This window comes from Macaca fascicularis, chromosome 12 (genome assembly GCF_037993035.2).
Source record: "Macaca fascicularis isolate 582-1 chromosome 12, T2T-MFA8v1.1".
Taxonomy (NCBI): Eukaryota; Metazoa; Chordata; class Mammalia; order Primates; family Cercopithecidae; genus Macaca; species Macaca fascicularis.
This window is the reverse complement of record NC_088386.1, coordinates 114708838-114728550: the sequence shown is the minus strand read 5'-3', so window position 1 is coordinate 114728550 and position 19713 is coordinate 114708838. Positions and strand designations below refer to the sequence as shown.

Sequence of the window (19713 nt, the reverse complement as noted above, 5' to 3'; positions counted from 1 at the left end):
TCTGTCTCAAAAAAAAAAAAAAAAATTATAAGAAGGCATGAAAATGTAAATTCTTGACCAGGGTTAAAAGATTGTTTTAAATTAGATAAGATAAAGCTAAAAATTCAAACAAGTAGTGGAAGGATTATAAAAATTAATCTTGCAAAATTCTGTGTGTGAATATATTGACTAAATTCCAAAGGGTATTATATGCTTTTTCTGTAAATTGAGCATTGAAATAAAAGCACAAGGTACTCCTAAGGCACTAATCTGCTCTTTAGCAAAATTTGTGAAGGGTTATAAAAGGTTTTTTGTTTTTAAGTTTCTGAGCCATCATTTTGGCAAAATAAGTAATTTATGATAATCTGGAATTCCATTTCATAACATCAGGTGTTCTAAACCTCTAACGTATTTAACAGACTTCCCAATATCAAACTTCAGTTTCAAAATTGTCTTTCTTGATGCATGGCTTTTTGGATGGTTCAGAGGGTCTCTGGAAAAGGTAAACAGGATAATTTGTCACGTTTAGTTACATGAGATTGCCAAAATGGTGTTCGATCTTCTTTAGGTTATATCTTGGTGAATAATGCTGATATATGTTCCAAAATTGTATGGGATCTCTAAAATTCTGATGTCTGAGTACATGCTATCAATCATAATTAAGGCCAGGCACAATGGCTCATGCCTGTAATCCCTGCACTTTGGGAGGCAAAGCAGGTGGGTCACCTGAGATTAGGAGTTCAAAACCTGCCTGGCCAACATGGTGAAACCCCGTCTCTACTGAAAATACAAAACATTAGCCAGGCGTGGTGGCGGGTGCCTGTAATCCCAGCTACTCGGGAGGCCGAGGCAGGAGAATTGCTTGAACCTGGCAGGCAGAGGGAGATTGCAGTGGGCTGAGATCATGCCATTGCACTCCAGCCTGGGCAACAAGAGCAAAACTCTGTCTCCAAAAGAAATTATAATTAAGGTTGTTAAGATATTGTAAACCAGAGATAACCAAACTTCTTTGTCAATTGTGTTTCTAACTGTAACTACCGTGGGAATTTTGTTAGTCACAGACAATTGTTGTCTTGTTTTAATCCTTTTCAAAAGATGGTTTATAGTAAGCTATAGAACTTTGACAGGTGCTCTCAAATGCAGGTTTCTGATAACTTTGGATATTGTAACATTGGAATAAAGGAAGAGCTGAAACGTTCACAAATATCAAGCAAAAAAAGAACTGAAACAGAACTCAGGAAACTGAAACAAGTTTTTTTGACTTTTGCTTGTAATATTGCTGATCCTTGTTTTGTTTTTCAGAGTCACGGAAACATATTTTGAACTATTTACAGCCTCAATAATTGAGTAAGCTATAAGCCTGTGAACAAAATTTGGAGCATGTTTGTTTCTCTCTGCCAGGTTCCTCTAGAATTTGGAAACTATCTGTGAGTACTCTTTTTTTTCTTTTTTTTTTTTCTTTTTTTTTGAGACAGAGTCTTGCTCTGTCGCCCAGGCTGGAGTACAGTGGCGTGATCTCGGCTCACTACAACCTTCACCTCCCGGGTTCAAGCAATTCTCCTGCCTCAGCTTCCCGAGTAGCTGGAACTACAGGTGTGCACCACCACACCTGGCTAATTTTTGAATTTTTAGTAGAGACGGGGTTTCACCATGTTGGCCAGGCTAGTCTCAAACTCCTGACCTTAGGTGATTCATCCGCCTTAGCCATTCGAAGTGCTGGGATTACAGGTGTGAGCCACCGCACCCAGCAGAGTATTCTTAATTTATGACAATATAGTTGTTTGCATCAGTGCAATAAGAATCCATTTTTCATATCCTGGCTAACATGATGAAACCCCATCTCTACTAAAAATACAAAAAACTAGCCACGCGTGGTGGCGGGCGCCTGTAGTCCCAGCTACTTGGGAGGCTGAGGCGGGAGAATGGCGTGAACCCGGGAGGCGGAGCTTGCAGTGAGCCGAGATCACGCCACTGCACTCCAGCCTGGGAGACACAGCGAGACTCCGTCTCAAAAAAAAAAAAAAAAAAAAAGAATCCATTTTTCGGCTGGGCGCGGTGGCTCAAGCCTGTAATCCCAGCACTTTGGGAGGCCGAGACGGGTGGATCACAAGGTCAGAAGATAGAGACCATCCTGGCTAACCCGGTGAAACCCCGTCTCTACTAAAAAATACAAAAAACTAGCCGGGCAAGGTGGCGGGCGCCTGTAGTCCCAGCTACTCGGGAGGCTGAGGCAGGAGAATGGCATAAACCCAGGAGGCGGAGCTTGCAGTGAGCTGAGATCGTGCCACTGCACTCCAGCCTGGGCAACAGAGCCAGACTCTGTCTCAAAAAAAAAAAAAAAAAAAAAAAAAAGAATCCATTTTTCTTTTGCAATAGGACACAATTGGAGAAACTGTTGTTTTACCAAGGCTTTGACTGGAAAAGTATGCTTCCCTTTAAGGAGTCAAGCTCGACTTACTAAGTCAATAAAAGCCCCTTGGGGAAAAGAAACTGGCCTTATACCCTCATCTACACAGTCCCTGTACAGGGTTCCTGACCTGTGGTCAGTAAAGAATGTCACTCTCTAACAGGCCCAGGAGCTCTGAGTTTACCTTGGGATCTTAAAGGAGAGGGTCACCCAACTCACAGGTATTTGAGGATACAAACCCATGGCTGGGCTCAGCTTTAAAAGGTCTTATCTGAGCTTCCTTGTGGAACAGAGTTCCATCAGAGCCAATCTAAAAGGCCTATGTAGAAATAATTATTCTTGCTGTACTTTATGCAAATAATCAGGTCAAGTATAAGACTAACATCTACTTTGCAAACAACTCAGTCCTATTATGATTTATTTTAACAAAAGTGAGGACTGGAGAGAGAGAAATTATGTTTCAAAACTTATCATACATTTGTAATTACATTCTAAACTCATTCGTTGTTCTTAAGTTGTTGCCTACATTTTTGACTAACCCTGCCTGCTCCTGTGAACCAACCAGCAATCTTTGGCTGCAGCTCAGAAGGAAAAGGGGGATGGACAATGTAAAAATCTGGGTCAATATTCTAGTTCTGAGCAATTATCCTCCAAATCCCATCAGGTGATGGGAATAAGCAGGATGCCCGTCACTCAGAGGTTTCCTTTTTGGGAAAGTAAGACCAAGGGAGCTAACCAAAACCAAGCACCATGCACCCCAGTCTTAGCAAGCATAACTATAGCCACCAGTAATCTGGGTGTGTCACAAGACATTCTTTCCTCTCCCTTGTTGGAGGAGGACTCAATTCCACAGTTTCACCTTAGCATTTGGCTTATGATAAGGAGTCCATGCAACACCCCCTGAGACACAATTTTATCCCAAACTCAATTCCAAGCTTCAGGTCAAAGCCCTAGGAAAGAAAACTGGATCTAAGGGATCCAGAGGGAGACGATAACAGAGGTTAAAGGGCACAGCACAGGTGAGCATGACTAATTCCTGCTGATTAGGCCAAGCCTCTCATTTCATAGATAAAGGTCATGCTAGTATCTGTGGCATAAATGAGGTCTAGGGAACTCCAAGGCTACTGACACCAGTGGGAATAGAGACATAGGTGAGAATGGATAATTCCTATTCTCTAGGCACTCCCTGCTTCATGGGTGCAGGCCGCTTTGACACCCATGGGTGGCACCCTGTCACAGTTGTTGGGATTCGGGGATGCAAGGATGGAAGAGGGAAAGAGAATGCTCTTCCTTCTCTCCTTTATAAACCCCAGATATTTGGTAGGAAGAGAAGGGAACCAGGGACGCCTGCTCCTCTCTTTCTAGATGAGTAGCCATTCATCTTCAGTCTGCACCCTCTCAAGTGCTGCATCCTGAACCTCTGGGACCCCTTTGAAAAAGCGCCTTCTTTTTTCTTTTCTCTTCCTCTCTCCTCTCTTCACTGACAGGTAATTGTGGCTCTGTACTATACAGGACACTCCCCTCAGATGCATCCTCCAAACTGGGAAAAGTTAATTTCCCAAACCTTAAACTGACTGGTTCAGGATTGGGCTCAGGGGAAGGGAACCCAGAAGCCCAACATGCTGGCAAAAGGGTAAATAAAGTTTTTTTAACCAGTCAGCATTTTAGCCTCCCTCTCCCTGGGCACTGGTAAAAGGCCTTGGGATTTTTGAGCTGAACTTACCCACCCTTTTCTCATTTTGATACATGTTTTCGAAAAACCTGGTTTGTCTCTTCTCATCTTCAGGCCATCAAACTCCAAATGGTCATGCAACCAGAGCCTTGGACAGTGGCCCGTTTTGCCAGGGACCCTTAGGCCTCTGAGGGAGATATGACTGCCGTTTTCCCAAAACAGTGCCCCCTGTCAGCAGGAAGCAGTTAAGATCAATCTTCACCCTTATCCCAATCCTTATTCTAATGGCAGTTAGAGGTACTTCTTTAGAGTGGGGAATGAGACAGCCAAGTAAAAAGAGGTCCCTGGAGAAACTCCGACTGGTCTACGCACTGGGCTGGAGCCTCGGGAGGTTCACGCTGTTTGCAGGGGGAGGAGACTGTCCTCTCCTGTTCTAGGGTGGTAACCTGGGGATTCAGTCTGTGAGATGGGGGCCTGTTAACAGGCACCTCTCTAGCTTTGCTGAATTTTTTTCCTTTTCACCCAATAAATTCCATTTTTCTCACCCTTCTATGTGTCCGCGAGCCTAATCTTTCCTTTAGGGTTGTGTGGCAAGGGCCCCATTTTTAATTGAACTAAGGGTAAAGTCCTACATCGGCCTGGCCAACATGGCAAAACCCTGTCTCTACTAAAATACAAAAAATTAGCCAGGCATGGTGGCACACACCTATAATCCCAGCTACTTGGGAGTCTGAGGCACGAGAATTGCTTGAACCCAGGAGGCAGAGGTTGCAGTGGGCTGAGATCGTGCAACTGCACTCCAGCCTGGGTAACAAAGTGAGAATTTGTCTCCAAAAAAAGAGAAAGAAAGAAACTTGGGGAAAATGTAAAACAAAAGGTTTATGGAAATCTTGTGTGATTTAAAAGATGATAAATTTGATAAATGTATTTATGAAGTTTTATTAAAATTAGTTTTAATATGATAATATACTAATACAAAAGTAAAATTTATTTTTCTTTTTTGAATAAAATTTTCTGTGGTGTTAATAAGACAGTAAAATAGTTTTGTTCACTTTTTACATAAACTGCAAAAAGAAAAAACAGAGAGAAAAGAAAAGAAGAGACAGATTCTGTCTCGTGCTGTCTTTTTTGATTGTTTGGAAAATGAGTCTCCTTTATCAAAGAGTACAGGTTTTTTGTTTTTAAGAATCTTTCAGGCCAGGTGGGATGGTTCCTGCCTCTAATCCCAGCACTTTGGCAGGCCAAGCTGGGTGGATCACCTGAGGTCAGGAGTTCAAGACCAGCCTGGCCAACATGATGAAACCCCGTCTTTACTAAAAATACAAAAGTTAGCTGGGCATGGTAGTGCACGCCTGTAGTCCCAGCTACTCAGGAGGCTGAGGCAGGAGAATCACTTGAACCCAGAAGGCGGAGGTTGCAGTGAGCCAAGATCATGCCATCACACTCCAGCCTGGGCGACAGAGTGAGACTCTGTCTCAAAAAACAAACAAACAAACAAACAAACAAAAAGAATCTTTAAATGATCACTTTGGTTAAATGAATGACTATTGTTTTGTGGTGACCTATTTTGGTCAAGTGTTTTAAATCTTTGACATATTTGACAGGCTTTCCAAAAATCAGATTTCAGCTTCAAAATTAAGTCATTTTTAACTTTTAACTTTGGGATGTTACAGAGGTTCCCTGAAGCCTCCAAAAGAGAGGTAAACAGAATTATTTGACATGCTAAGTTACATAGGAAGCATTGTCAAATTAGAAATAATGTTTAATCTTCTTCAGGTTATATTTTAATGAATGTTATTAATATATGTTCCAAAATTGTATGAGATTTCTAAAATTCTAATATGTATGTTATAGTATTGTAGGCCACAGAAATAACCAAATTTCCTTGTCAATTGTGTCATTAACTATGACTATTTGAAGTCATTTCCCCAGTTAATTGCTTAATTCTGATGCAGTTTATGAAAATTTCACAAACACGCAAAATCCTAGAATATGATGTCTTTAAGGAGGTTCATGAAAGGACAGAAAGAACCCTGAGAAGCACTCTTGAATTATTTTAAAAGGTTATAATACTGGCCGGGCGTGGTGGCTCACGCCTGTAATCCCAGCACTTTGGGAGGCCGAGGTGGGCGGATCACAAGGTCAGGAGATCGAGACCATGGTGAAACTCCGTCTCTACTAAAAATAGAAAAAATTAGCCGGGCGCAGGGGCGGGCGCTTGTAGTCCCAGCTACTCGGGAGGCTGAGGCAGGAGAATGGCGTGAACCCGGGAGGCGGAGCTTGCAGTGAGCCGAGATTGCGCCACTGCACTCCAGCCTGGGCAACAGAGCGAGACTCCGTCTCAAAAAAAAAAAAAAAAAAAAAGTTATAATACTTTATTTATTTATTTTTATTTTTTTTTTTTTTGAGACGGAGTCTGGCTCTGTCCCCCAGGCTGGAGTGCAGTGGCCGGATCTCAGCTCACTGCAAGCCCCGCCTCCTGGGTTCACGCCATTCTCCTGCCTCAGCCTCCCGAGTAGCTGGGACTACAGGCACCCGCCACCTCGCCCGGCTAATTTTTTTTGTATTTTAGTAGAGACAGGGTTTCACTGTGTTAGCCAGGATGGTCTCGATCTCCTGAACTCGTGATCCGCCCGTCTCGGCCTCCCAAAGTGCTGGGATTACAGGCTTGAGCCACCGCGCCCAGCCAATACTTTAAAATCATATCATTTGGACTGGGTAAGAATTCTTGAAACTTTAGTGAAGAAACTGACTGGTTTATAAAACTGCTAACTCAAGCAGAACAAAAATTAATTAAATGCCAAACAAAAAACAAAAACAAAAACAAAACCTTGCCAGATTTTCATGCTAAATCATCCAGTACTGAAATTGTTTAGATACACAATTTGAATGAACTCCATGGTCTAAGTCAAATTACCTATGATAACTTACCAGTTATTAGTGCTATGCACCTAAATTGGAGAAACAATTGGTATTCAAGAGGAGGTAAGTCCGATGTTAAGCATGGACTCACGGAGAACCAGGACAGCCACCTTGTCCTTCCTGAGTCCTTAAAGCTTTTGTTATTAAAAGTTCTGCATTCCATAACTCATCATGAAAAAGATAAAATGATCCAAATTGACCGGGCGCAGTTGCTCACGCCTGTAATCCCAGCACTTTGGGAGGCCGAGGTGGGTGGATCACCTGAGGTCAGGAGTTCAAGACCAGCCTGACCAACATGGAGAAACCCCATCTCTACTAAAAATACAAAACTAGCCGGGCGTGTTGGCACATGCCTGTAATCCCAGCTACTAGGGAGGCTGAGGCAGAAGAATCACTTGAACCCAGGAGGCGGAGGTTGCAGTGAGCCAAGATTGCGCCATTGCACTCCAGCCTGGGCAACAATAGTGAAACTCCATCTCAAAAAAAAAAAGATTAAATGATCCAAGTTAAATATATATACACGTGTGTGTGTGTGTGTGTGCAGTGTGTGGCGGGGGGGTAGTGACTTCTAAATTGCTAAAATAGTTTATGACCAATATTTGGTTTGTCAAACCCATATTCCTGGGAAGACAATCAAAATTTCAGGTACATTTCGCTACCTGATGGGACATTTAAACATTTGTAGAGGGTTTTCATTCTATTGTCATTTTCAGTGCAGGTTTTCTGGTTGTATAAAAGCTTTCCCACACAAGAGGACTGATGTTATAACAATAGTTCATTATGCCACCTTGTATTTTCACCAGGTAAAGAAAGCTTTTCATGGCTCACTGACTGAGGACATCAAGCCCTTTACAATCTAGAACCCAAAGAGTGGGTCTTCTGGGAATGTCACAGAAAGACTGCCCTTGCCATCCACACTGCATCAAGACTTTCAGACCTTGAATCTTGGTTCATAATCTCATAACTCAGAAAGGTCCCTCCACATACTCGGAACTGTAAACCCATTAGAAACCTTAAAGTAAAGCTAACCAGAGAAGTTTCTCCCCAGAAGAAGACAGTATCCTTGATGTAGACAGCTTTTTCCCAAGATCACAGATCAAGACTTCTTTACTATCACGAGACTCTTATCTTCCAATTTTTTTTTTTTTTTGAGATGGAGTCTCGCTCTGTCGCCCAGGCTGGAGTGCAGTGGCCGGATCTCAGCTCACTGCAAGCTCCGCCTCCCGGGTTTGCGCCATTCTCCTGCCTCAGCCTCCCGAGTAGCTGGGACTACAGGCGCCCGCCACCTCGCCCGGCTAGTTTTTTGTATTTTTTAGTAGAGACGGGGTTTCACCGTGTTAGCCAGGATGGTCTCGATCTCCTGACCTCGTGATCCGCCCGTCTCGGCCTCCCAAAGTGCTGGGATTACAGGCTTGAGCCACCGCGCCCGGCCCCAATTTTTTTTCTTTGCTTATGCCCCTATGAACAGTAGAAGTGAAAAGGGGATCTGTTGTGTGCACTCATGGAGTGTACTTTTATTTATGAAAGATTTTGCAGCCAGCCTTATTACATGGATAACCTTATGCCTTAATAGATGGAAGACAAAGGCCCAATGTAGGTGAGAAATTTTAATGACACATACGTTGCCTCATAGTCAGTCAGAAACAGAACACTGGTCCACTCCTCTTAACCTACATCATGGATTAAAAGATCATTGCCAGGAGGTCTTCACTCTTCTCAAATGGTATCATGTGTTAGGTCCTTTTTTCCATGGTTTGGAGTAAATGAGGCAATGATTGGAAATTTATCCCTCAGCTGGGCGCAGTGGCTCATGCCTATAATCCGACCACTTTGGGAGACCGAGGCGGGTGGATCACTTGAAGTCAGGTGTTCAAGACCAGCCTGGACAACATGGTGAAACCCCGTCTCTACTAAAAATACAAAACTTAGCCAGGCATGGTGGCACGTGACTGTAATCCCAACTCCACTCAGGAGGTTGAGGCAGGACAATCACTTGAACCTGGGAGGCAGAGGCTGCAGTGAGCCAAGAGGGCGCCACTACACTCCAGCCTGGGCTACAGAACGAGACTCCATCTCAAAAAAAAAAAAAAAAGAAAAAGAAAGAAATTTATCCCTCATGATAGACTCTCTAGCAGATCCTACTGTAAAGGATATGGTTACACAACAGACTTTAAATTCTCTTCTGAAAGTTACGCTAAATAATAGAATTGCTCTAGATTACCTACTAGCTAAACAGGGAAGTATCTATGCAGCTGCTGGCACTTTCATCACATCTGGTATTTTAGAGATTCAGTTGTAGGGGATTAACAAAGAGACTGCTTAGTCAAAGCAAGTAGAATTTTTATCTAGCTGATTCTTTGATCTATTTGATTTTAGTTGGTTTGGTTTATGGGGAACCTGGCTAAGGAGCATACTCCAAACTCTAGGTATTATCCTTTTGATAGTCGTAACAGTAGTCTCCCTGGTGCAATGTATTCTCTCAAAAGTTTTAAATGTTTGCATGCAGCCATCTGTAGAATGTCAAATGGTCTCTCTTCAACTGGAATGAAAAGAGCTAAAAGAAATATGTGACCATGAAAGGCACCATAACCTATGAATGACGTGCTGAGACCAGAAACACAAAATGATGGTAACTGAGAGCAGTGCTAAGGCCCTACGTTTTGCTCATACTCTTACCTAAGTAAGAAACTGACCAAAAGAGGAGAAATTGTAAACAAATTATGGGAGGCCATTGTTTTGGACTGAGCTCATGCACTAGCCTCCAACAGACCACACCAAACCAAAATGGAGTCACTTATGCTAAATGTGACATAATCAAACTAAGACTTTAAGGAAACAAATAGATCCTAGAACAGACTAGGTTTTGTTTTTCTTCTGTAAACAGGACATCCCAGCATAAAGAGGTACCCTCTACTCTAACCTTTACAAAAAATAACCGGAAGTCCTTGTTCCCGTCTTACAAAACCCACTGCTCTGCTATTTCCCAATGGGTTCCAAGAACAAATAAATACATTTACAATGGTGATAGTGACATCAGTGAGTAAAGTCTTGGTCATCCTCTAAAACTGAGATGACCAAAAGTGGGGAATTGTTAAATCAAGTTCAAGTTTAGCCTAACGCTGCCGCCTTATATATTAAGTTTGGCCTAAAAGTTTCTCAGCACATTACGACCTATAATGTAAATGGAGCTGTATACAGACTGTAGCCTACTCTTGTGCCAATCACCAAGTTTTGGGCAATCAGAGATGGCCAACTGTTCAAACCGTGTTCATATTAGGTAAATGCCAAGCTGTAATCAATCTGGCTGTTTCTGTACCTCACTTCCATTTTTTGTATGTTATTTTCCTTTTTCTGTTCATAAATCTTCCACTACGTGGCTGCACTGGAGTCTCTGCGCCTACTCTGGCTCGGGACACTGTCTGATTTGTGAATCGTTCTTTGCTCAGTTAAACTCTGCTAAACTTAATTCAGCTAAAGTTTTTCTCTTTCAACACATTCTTTCCATCTCTTAGCAAGCAATAAATATTAATAGGTCTGTCCCTAACCTTTTTAATGGCTGCATGAAATCTCATCATATGGATGTACCATAATTTAATTAGTCCCCTACTATGGGACATTTAAATCATTCTAATCTTTCCTGACCACAAATAAGGCTGCCTTGAATATTTTGCATGTCTCTTTGCCCACAGCAGTTTGTCTATAAGTGCAAATGCTAAATTGCAGTGATTCATTCTGGCAATGTAATTACAAAACTGGCATAACTCACACATATTTTGTCTTAATACCTAGTTTCATATTCCCATCCCTGAGGCTTTTGGGCCATGTTCGCTGTTCTGCTACAGCCTCAAGGACAACTTCATAGATGTCTACCAGATGACCCTGAAAAACACTCAAGTCCAGTCAAGGTAAATGGACAATAATCTCTGGAAGGCCTGATGGTAACATGAGTGCTAAGGAAGAAATCTGTCTAATCAAAGGTTTTTGTCAAACTGAAGAAAGAATGTGTTAACAGAATAGGAGTGGTTTTTACAAAATCCAGAAGAAGGAAGCCAAATAGGAAGAATTTGGCAGCATTTATCACTCATAGTCCAAAGGAGAGAGATAATTAACCTAAAGGAGAGTCACCAGAGAAGTATATTCAAAAGGGTTTCTCTAAGGCCCAGATGGAATTTTCTTCCATACAATTCTACTCCTTTCGTTCTGGGTCCTTCCAAGCGGTTCAGTAATGTAGTTAATAATTTCTCTCCCTAGGTAACTGAATCCGATGAAAAGGGTGTAGAGGATTAAAGACAGCTACAGATTCCTTCACATGCCTCCCATTAAGAGGTGAAGTCCATGTCTCTAGGCTCTCAGTGGGCTCTGTAACTGCTTTGATGAGTGGAATACAGTGGAAATGAGACTGTGCTGATTTTCAGGACCAGGCCTTAGGAAACTGCAACTATTATTTTCTGTCTCTTGGAACATTCACTCTGGGGGAAGCCAGTGCATGCAAGAAGTCCAAGTGTTCTAAGACCACCATGCTGTAAGGAAGCTCAAGCCAGTCATATGAAGAGAGAGATAACCAGCTGTTCTGGCCAAACCAGGCCAGGAACCAACATGCAACTAGAAAAGTCATCTTGGCCATTCCGGCCCCAGAAGAGGTGACGTGCCAGCTAAAAGCCAGACTCAAGGCCCAGACATATGGCCTCACTTGAGCAATCCTCTCCATCTTTGCCCATTTGAGCTAAAGGCCTGCTCCATCATGAAGCAGAGATAAGTCGTTTCCACTGTGCCCTGCCCACATTCCTGACACACAGAATTATGACTATAACAAAATATTTGTTGTTTTAAGCCACCACGATTTGGGATAGTTTGTTATGCAGCAGTAGATAACTACAACAGAGGGTTCTAGTGCAATGGAGTATTATGATTCCTGGGAGGCTTGACTTCCTGTCTTAATTCGTTTTGTATTGATATAACAGAATATCTGAAGCTGGGTAATTTATAAAGAACAGCAATTTATTTCTTACAGTTCTGGAGGCTGGAAAGTCCAAGGTTGAGGGGACTGTATCTGGTTAGGACCTTCTTGCAACATCATCCAATAGCAGAAAGCAGAGGGGTAAGAGGGCATTGTGTGAGGTAGAGAGGGAGGGGTTAAAATAATCTTTTATCAGTAACCACTCCCATGATAACTAATCATTCAGAATCATTCCAATCACCTCTTAAAGGTCCCACCTCTCAACACTGTTGCATTGGAGATCAAGCTTCCAATACATGAACTTTAGGAAGCACATTCAAACCAAAGCACCTCCTCATTAAATAATCATGCGGGCACTCCAGTCCACATTTGCTTTTTTGGATTTGCCCAGTGTGGGCCAGTCCCCAATCATCTGCCCATGCTGAATGTGTTGACATTTAGTTTCTGAAACCTCAAACACCAAGAACTGAAGGGTCAGGCTTGTTCAATCTGCCCACCTCCCTCATTGCCTTTTCTTCACTCTATAATATGTCAAACAACCCAGATCAGGGAGCTGGGAAGAAGGGTGACACTTCTTCCATCAGATGTATCCACTGCTCAGTACCACTCATAGCACCTCCCCTATGCCTAAGACCGTGCCTGGCACTTGGGGGAGAAAGGTAGGAAAGACATAGGCCCAGGCCTCACAGCTTCACAGCCCCAATCTCTAAGCCATATAAACAAGTGATGATAAGAAACGTGATACATGATGGCCAGACACAGTAATTTATGCCTATAATTCCAGCACTTTGGGAGGCCAAAGTGGGTGAATTGCTTGAGCTCAGGAGTTCAAGACCGGCCTGGGCATAGCGACACCTGTCTCTACCAAAAATACAAAAATTAGCCAGGCATGGTGGTGCATGCCTGTTGTCCCAGCTACTTGGAAGGCTGATGTGGGGGGACAGATGGAGCTGGGGAGGTCAAGACTGCAGTGAGCCATGATCGCACCACTGCACTCCAGCCTAGGTGACAGAGTGAAACGCTGTCTCAAAAAAAGAAAAAATAAAAAGAAAGATAGAGAAACATGATAACATAAAATGACATATATGTGCTTAGGACATTGGGTGACCTGGGGGAGATTAAATCATTAATCTCCTGGGCACTGGGGGGCACAGGAAGGGTCACAAAGCCAGGCAGTCCATAATAAGAGCTACATAATAGATATCTCATAATTCTCAGGATCAATATGTTTGAAAGATATTAATTTGATATAAATGTAACATATGTTTACATTTCATTTTTCCAGCGTTCAACATAATTTTTATCAGGAAAGAGAAAGGCACTGGCATTTACGTAGTATGACTTTTACATGTCCTAATTCCTACCTCACTCCCTTAAGTGCTACAGTGCTTCTCAAAGCTTATTTTTATTACTTTTTTGTGTGTGCTAATGCAGTTTTTGACAACTGAGGGCGCAAGGGACATTGTGGTTGGCTGTTCCTACATCCATTCCCATCCTCCCCTTTGTGTGGCAGATACCTTGTTTGCATGGGAGGGACCCCAATCCCAGCTTAAGGGTGAACCTCCACAGAGGTAAGCTAATTAGGGTATATCTGTCTCCCCCTGGCCACTTTGATGGGTTCATGGATAGGCAATTAACCCAGGCCAAGCCAATCAACCAACTCCTGCAAGACAGCTGAGCCCAGGGAACTGCAGAAAAACAGAGATGTCATTTTTTAAATTTAGAGATAGGGTCTTGCTATGTTCCTCAGTCTGGTCTCAAACTCCTGAACTCAAGGGATCCTTCTGCCTCAGTCTCCCAAGTAGCTGGGGGACTGTAGGACTGTGCCATCACACCCAGCTGAAGCTGTAGCTTTGATGACTTCCTGAATCTCTAGAACAAACACACCTGAAGGATACTCAACTATTGGAGTTTTCAGTTCTATGAGCCAATAAAGCTGCTTTATAGTTTAAGCCAGTTTGAGTGGCAATCTAACAAATTCTAACTGATGCAAAGTGAGTAACTGAAACACATTCTCTAATTTTAAAGGGCTATTACCTGAGTTTTATAGATGTACAACACTCCTCTCTCTATTAATGCACACTAGCCACATATAGTGGGAAGGGCTAATGTATTTCCCATGGGATGGCCCAGGTTCGTGTGCCGCAAGACGTTTGGGATACAAGGACTGAAACCAGGGGGCTCTGCTATATCCCAGCCCTGGACTCTCCTTTAAAAAGCCATACATCCTGACTTTCCCCTGCTTTCCTCTTCCTCCTTCTAAAGCCATCTAGAATTTCTTTGGTAGTTACTGCTCTAGACATCATCCTAAGCAAGTCTGCCCCTGAGAAATCCTTAGTTCTCACCCTTGAGGCATTTACTGGGCCTCTCCCATTTCTAAAGGTTAAATCAAGCAGAAGAAGTTAACAAGAGTCTGTTTTCTTGGCTTAAAGCAGGGGTGCCCAACCCCTGGGCCACAGAACAGTACTAGTCTGTGACCTGTTAGAAAACAGGCCTCACAGCAGGAGGTAAGCATCAGGTGAGTGAGCAAAGCTTCATCTGTATTTGCAGCCACTCCCCATCATTCATAATACCACCTTAGCTCCGCCTCCTGTCAGATCAGTGCTGGCATTAGATTCTCATAGGAGCACAAACCCTATTGTGAACTACGTATGTGAGGGATCTAGGTTGCACACTCCTTATGAGAATCTAATGCCTGATCTGTCACTGTCTCCCATCACCCCCAGATGGGATGGTCTGATTGCAGGAAAACAGGCTCAGGGCTCCCACTGATTCCACATTATAGCGAGTTGTATAATTATTTCATTATATATTACAATGTAACAATAATAGAAATAAAGTACACAATAAATGTAATGCACTTGACTCATCCCAAAACCAGCCCCGCCACCCCAGTCCATGGAAATATTGTCTTCCACAAAACTGGTGCCAAAAAGATTGGGGACAACTGGCTTAAAGGATCTGGGTCCACAAGTGATTTCAAAACCATCTCTCAGTATTTTCTGACCTGCCCCCTGTCAAACTGAAATAATCAAAAGAATCAGAATCCAGTTTTAAACATTGTATTCAAGTGAAAAGTTGAGAATAGCCATTTGGGAAACACACACTCCAGAAAAATGGGATCAGTGCTCCAAAGTTAAAAGTTAAGTCCTTGCTTATATAGGCAGGAAACAAAGTTTCAGAGGGTTATAACACTTTCTATACAAGGCTGGTTTATGAGTTACAATTTAATTAGTTATCATTTGTTTTCTTTTCCATGCATCTCATTTTCATTTCCTTTCCAATTTAAAATAGTATAGTTAACATTTCATCTTAAAGCAATGTGATAGGCATGAAATCTTTGCGTGAGAAAGATAAAAGGAAGTGAATCTACAATGAAGTTCAACAGTGAAGAGGGAAGGCATCTTCCTTGGCCCCTGTAGACATTTACAATGTTTTCAAAACCAGAGGTAAAGAAGGAAGTTAATCTATAATCAGAGAAACAAAGGTTACAGCTGCTTAGGTTACAGCATCCTGCTTATGTGACTTGAGTCCCATAATCACATAATCACATTCCCTTAAGGCTCAAAATATTTTAAAGTTCCAACAGCTTAGATTTTGAATTACTTATTTTCACACCCCCAAGTCTCACAAACATGAGCCCAATAGGGAAGACTGCAGGAGAGACAGCAGCCACCAGGACACTGCAGAGGATGCAGCCCTGGTTGTAGTCCGTTTTGCCCTTTGTTGCCCTCAGGGTCATCTTCTCCCTCATCCTCAACCTCCAGTCCAGCTTTCTCTGGAGTGTGGCTCAGATCTGCCTTTCCATCCTGGATCCTGCCATGCCTGAGCCTTCATCACCTTAGACCCTCTGCACCTCTCCTACTACACACACCACAGCCTGGACAGTGTTCCATGCAGGCCATCTTCACCCCATGCCTGCTCAAGAGCTCACCATGGCCCCTCAGAGGAACCAGGGCCCTTATCTTGATCTTCAAGGCTGTCCTCAAAGGCCTGTTCTGTCCCCAGTCCCCACAGCTCCTCCTCATTTTTGACTCCTTTCCAGCACAGACACATGACCAGCAGGTGGTTGACTATCCCAGCCCAGGACCAGCCTGCTCCTATCAGTCCCTGACAACCAAGTGTTCTTGCGAAGGCACCCTGTGAATCGAAGCCCCCTCCCTCTTCCCCAACCTTAGAACAGCTTCTCCTCCCAGAGGTCTCTCTGTGAAGTTAACTTTTTATTACTTTATCTCTTTGTCCTCCATCTTCTTCAGAGGAGCATATAAGCCCCATGAGGGCAGAAGCCTCATCTCACTGAATCCCAGCACTTGGAACCATGCCTGGAACATGGTAGGTGCATTTACATTTCTTGCTAGTCATTAGGAAGACAGATCCCACATGAACCCCTGTGGTTCATTTCCTAAATCCTCTCCAACACTGGTCAGTGTTGGGTTTTCCGGTCTCTGTCAGTGAGCAGTGAGCTGTTCATCCCGGCCTCATTTCTGTATTCTGCTGGATAAAACTTTCTTATTAGACATTGGTTTTCTCCCCCAACACCACTGACCTGAACACAAACTGATTTCTTTTTAATTTAATTAATTAATTTATTTATTTTGTGAGACAGTCTTGCTTTGTTGCCCAGGCTGGAGTGCAGTGGCACGATCTTGGCTCACTGCAACCTTCGCCTCCCAGGTTCAAGCGATTCTCCTGCCTCTGCCTCCCTAGTAGCTGGGATTACCAGCATGTGCCACCATGCCCAGCTAATGTTTGTATTTTTAGTAGAGACGGGGTTTCACCATGTTGGCCAGGCTGGTCTCAAACTCCTGACTTCAGGTGATCTGCCCACCTCAGCCTCTCAAGGTGCTGGGATTACAGGTGTGAGCCACTGCACCCGGCCTCAGACTGATTTCTTAATAACAAAAAGTACCTTTTCCTTTCGGTCTGTGAGTTTGCTTCCACGATCTGAGAAGCAGCATTGTGTTTTCCCCTAAGAGGAAATTTACCTTGCAAATAACCAAGAGGCTTCTAAAATCCTCCTGAAGTTATTTCCTTTGGAAGAAGTGTGTGGTAGCCAGTATCATGACAGAATTAGTGATTCCCTATCTGTCAGCTTACACACTTGCCTTTGCCACTGTCTTCCCAAGACAGTTCCCTCCTCAGCCTCTGCTCACTTTAAGTCCAGCGTCCAGATCCCCTCCTTGCTGGTGCCTTCCTGATTTACACCCCTCATCGTCCTGTTTATCTCAGCTCAAAGGGCTCTGTCTGTACTTTGCACATTCTCCCTACAGATTTCCAGTTTATGACCATAGCCTCAGTGGGTCCCCAGCTGAGTTCCTGCAGTCTTCACTTTTTGTCCAAAGTCTCCTCACCTCTAGCATCTCTGTTCCGGTGCCCACCCCCATCCCCAGGACGCGATGCCCCCGCGGGTTACCTGTAACTGGTGCAGCTGCAGGGCATAGCCTTGAACAAACAGCTGAAAGAAGAAGCGCAGCTGCCCTAGACGTGGAATCTCCTTTAAGCTCCGTTGCCGCCGCCGGATACCAGGCCCGGCTCCGGCTCCGGGAGCCTCGGTGGCCTTGTCCGAGGGGAGGGCGGTAGGGATCGTGGCCTTGGCTCTGGCCCCGTGGGGGCAGAGGCCACGGCCGGCCCCTCGCAGCACCCACCTCAACCTCGCGCAGCCCAGCACAGCCATGGGTTGTGCTCGCCCGCCTGCACCTTTGGGTCGAGTGCGGAACCCCCGGACCCGCCCAGGCAGCAGCTCAGGGCGGGTTCAAGGCCGGGCGCTGGGGAGGGCCGAGCAAAGGCCAGCCAGACCCCTTCCCGCTCACTCCCTCGCTCCTCCCAGCGTCGTGGGGTCTGCAGGAGAGGGACGCGGTGACTCAGGGATACCCACCGCGCCCCGACCAAGGCCTCCGCCACCGACTCCTCACCCCGCGCCCCCGAGGCCTCTCAAATAACTTTTCGCTTGGTCTGAACTCTGGGCGGGGGTGCAGCGAGATTCTTTCGAAACCGGGAAGTCCTACACTGGGACAGGTCCTCGCCCGGCCGCGGGTTCCCCACCCAAGGCGACCCTCGCGTCCTGAAGGGAACAGGAACCGGCCGCGACTAAGCTGCCCTCGGCTTCTCCCAATGGCCGTCCGGATTGATCCCGGAGTCAGTGCGGAGCGAGGGGGGCCAGTCATCTGATCCCTGGAGGGGGGCCGCTGAACAAAGAAATCTAAATATTCGTGTTTTGTTTTGTTTTTAATCCAATTCTTCCCCCACGAACCTCCCCGCCGTGTCTGCCAAGGCAGGATGTTTCAAACTGCAGGTTGAGAGCAGATTTCGTAGATGGCCAGAATAATTTTTAATAAAATGAAAAGAGTAACATAGTATGGAAAATTTATTGCAAGAAGAAAAAAAAGTATTGTCTTATGAATCCTATGTTTCATGTATATTCAAAGTATAGTTTTCAAAAAGTTTAAAAACATGACTCTTGCAAGTATAAAATAAATACAGGGTCAAAGATCACATTCAACCCAGGAATGAAGGACCCAGCAGAACGGTACAGCTGGTTCTAACAGCATTTGAAAAATTGGTGATTTACAGGCAGCCAGAGAAGAAAGGGCCTATTAAGTTCAATTAGACTGACAGCTGAGTTGCTAGGTGTGGCTTTCTATTTATTTATTCAAGGGCTCCTAGTTTCTTGAATCTGTGACTGGATGTCTTTGATCAGTCTGGGGAGTTTCTCTGATATTCTATGTTCAAACATTGCTTCTCCCCATTTTTTTCTCCTTTCCTGGGACTTCAAACTGCTATATGTATGTTAGATCTCCCTGTACCCTTCCTCCCTCTTACCCTGTCTTGCGTATTTTTGTTCCTTTGTGTCTCTAGTTTGTTAATTCTCTCCCCCCAACTTCCCAGACATAGTCTCACTCTGTCACCCAGGCTAGAGTGCAGTGGTGGAATCTCCGCTCACCTCAACCTCTGCCTCCCAGTTCAAGCAATTCTCCTGTCTCAGCCTCCACAGTAGCTGGAATTACAGATGCCCGCCACCATGTCCGGCTAATTTTTGTATTTTTAGTGGAGATGGGGTTTTGCCATGTGTGCCAGGCTGGTCTCAAACTCCTGACCTCAGGTGATCTACCTACCTCGGCCTCCCAAAATGCTGGAATTACAGGTGTGGGCCACAGCACCCAGCCTAGACCATATTTTTCTTTTTTTTTTTTTTTTTTTTTTTTTTGAGACGGAGTCTCGCTCTGTCACCCAGGCTGGAGTGCAGTGGCCGGATCTCAGCTCACTGCAAGCTCCGCCTCCCGGGTTCACGCCATTCTCCTGCCTCAGCCTCCCGAGTAGCTGGGACTACAGGCGCCTGCCACCTCGCCCGGCTAAGTTTTTTTTGTATTTTTAGTAGAGACGGGGTTTCACTGTGTTAGCCAGGATGGTCTCGATCTCCTGACCTCGTGATCCACCCGTCTCGGCCTCCCAAAGTGCTGGGATTACAGGCTTGAGCCACCGCGCCCGGCCCCTTAGACCATATTTTTCATTTGGTTTTTGGACAGGAAGGACAGGAGGCCATGCTTTAAAAACGTGGTGGCACATGCCTGTGATCCCAGCTACTTGGGGAGGCTGAGGCAGGAGAATCGCTTGAACCCGGGAGGCAGAGATTGCAGTGAGTTGAGATTGTGCCACACACTCCAACCTGGACAACAGAGTGAAACTCCATCTCAAAAAAAAAAGAAAAAAAAAATATATATATATATATATATATGGTCTAGTTCAAGACTTAGGAGCCATTAACAAGGTCATAATTCC

At 44.4% G+C, this 19713-nt stretch overlaps 1 protein-coding gene across 1 annotated transcript in view; it reads right to left on the bottom strand.

Moving 5' to 3' along the window:
* The window catches only part of CYP27A1 (cytochrome P450 family 27 subfamily A member 1), a 37547-nt gene extending 19478 nt beyond the window's left edge, over positions 1 to 18069 (bottom strand). Inside the window, exon 1 of the mRNA XM_005574315.4 lies at positions 17351 to 18069. Within this exon, the coding sequence (XP_005574372.3) occupies positions 17351 to 17611 (261 nt within the window). The 5' untranslated portion in view covers positions 17612 to 18069. The remainder of the gene's footprint in view (positions 1 to 17350) is intronic.
* Positions 18070 to 19713: the final 1644 nt, after the last annotated feature.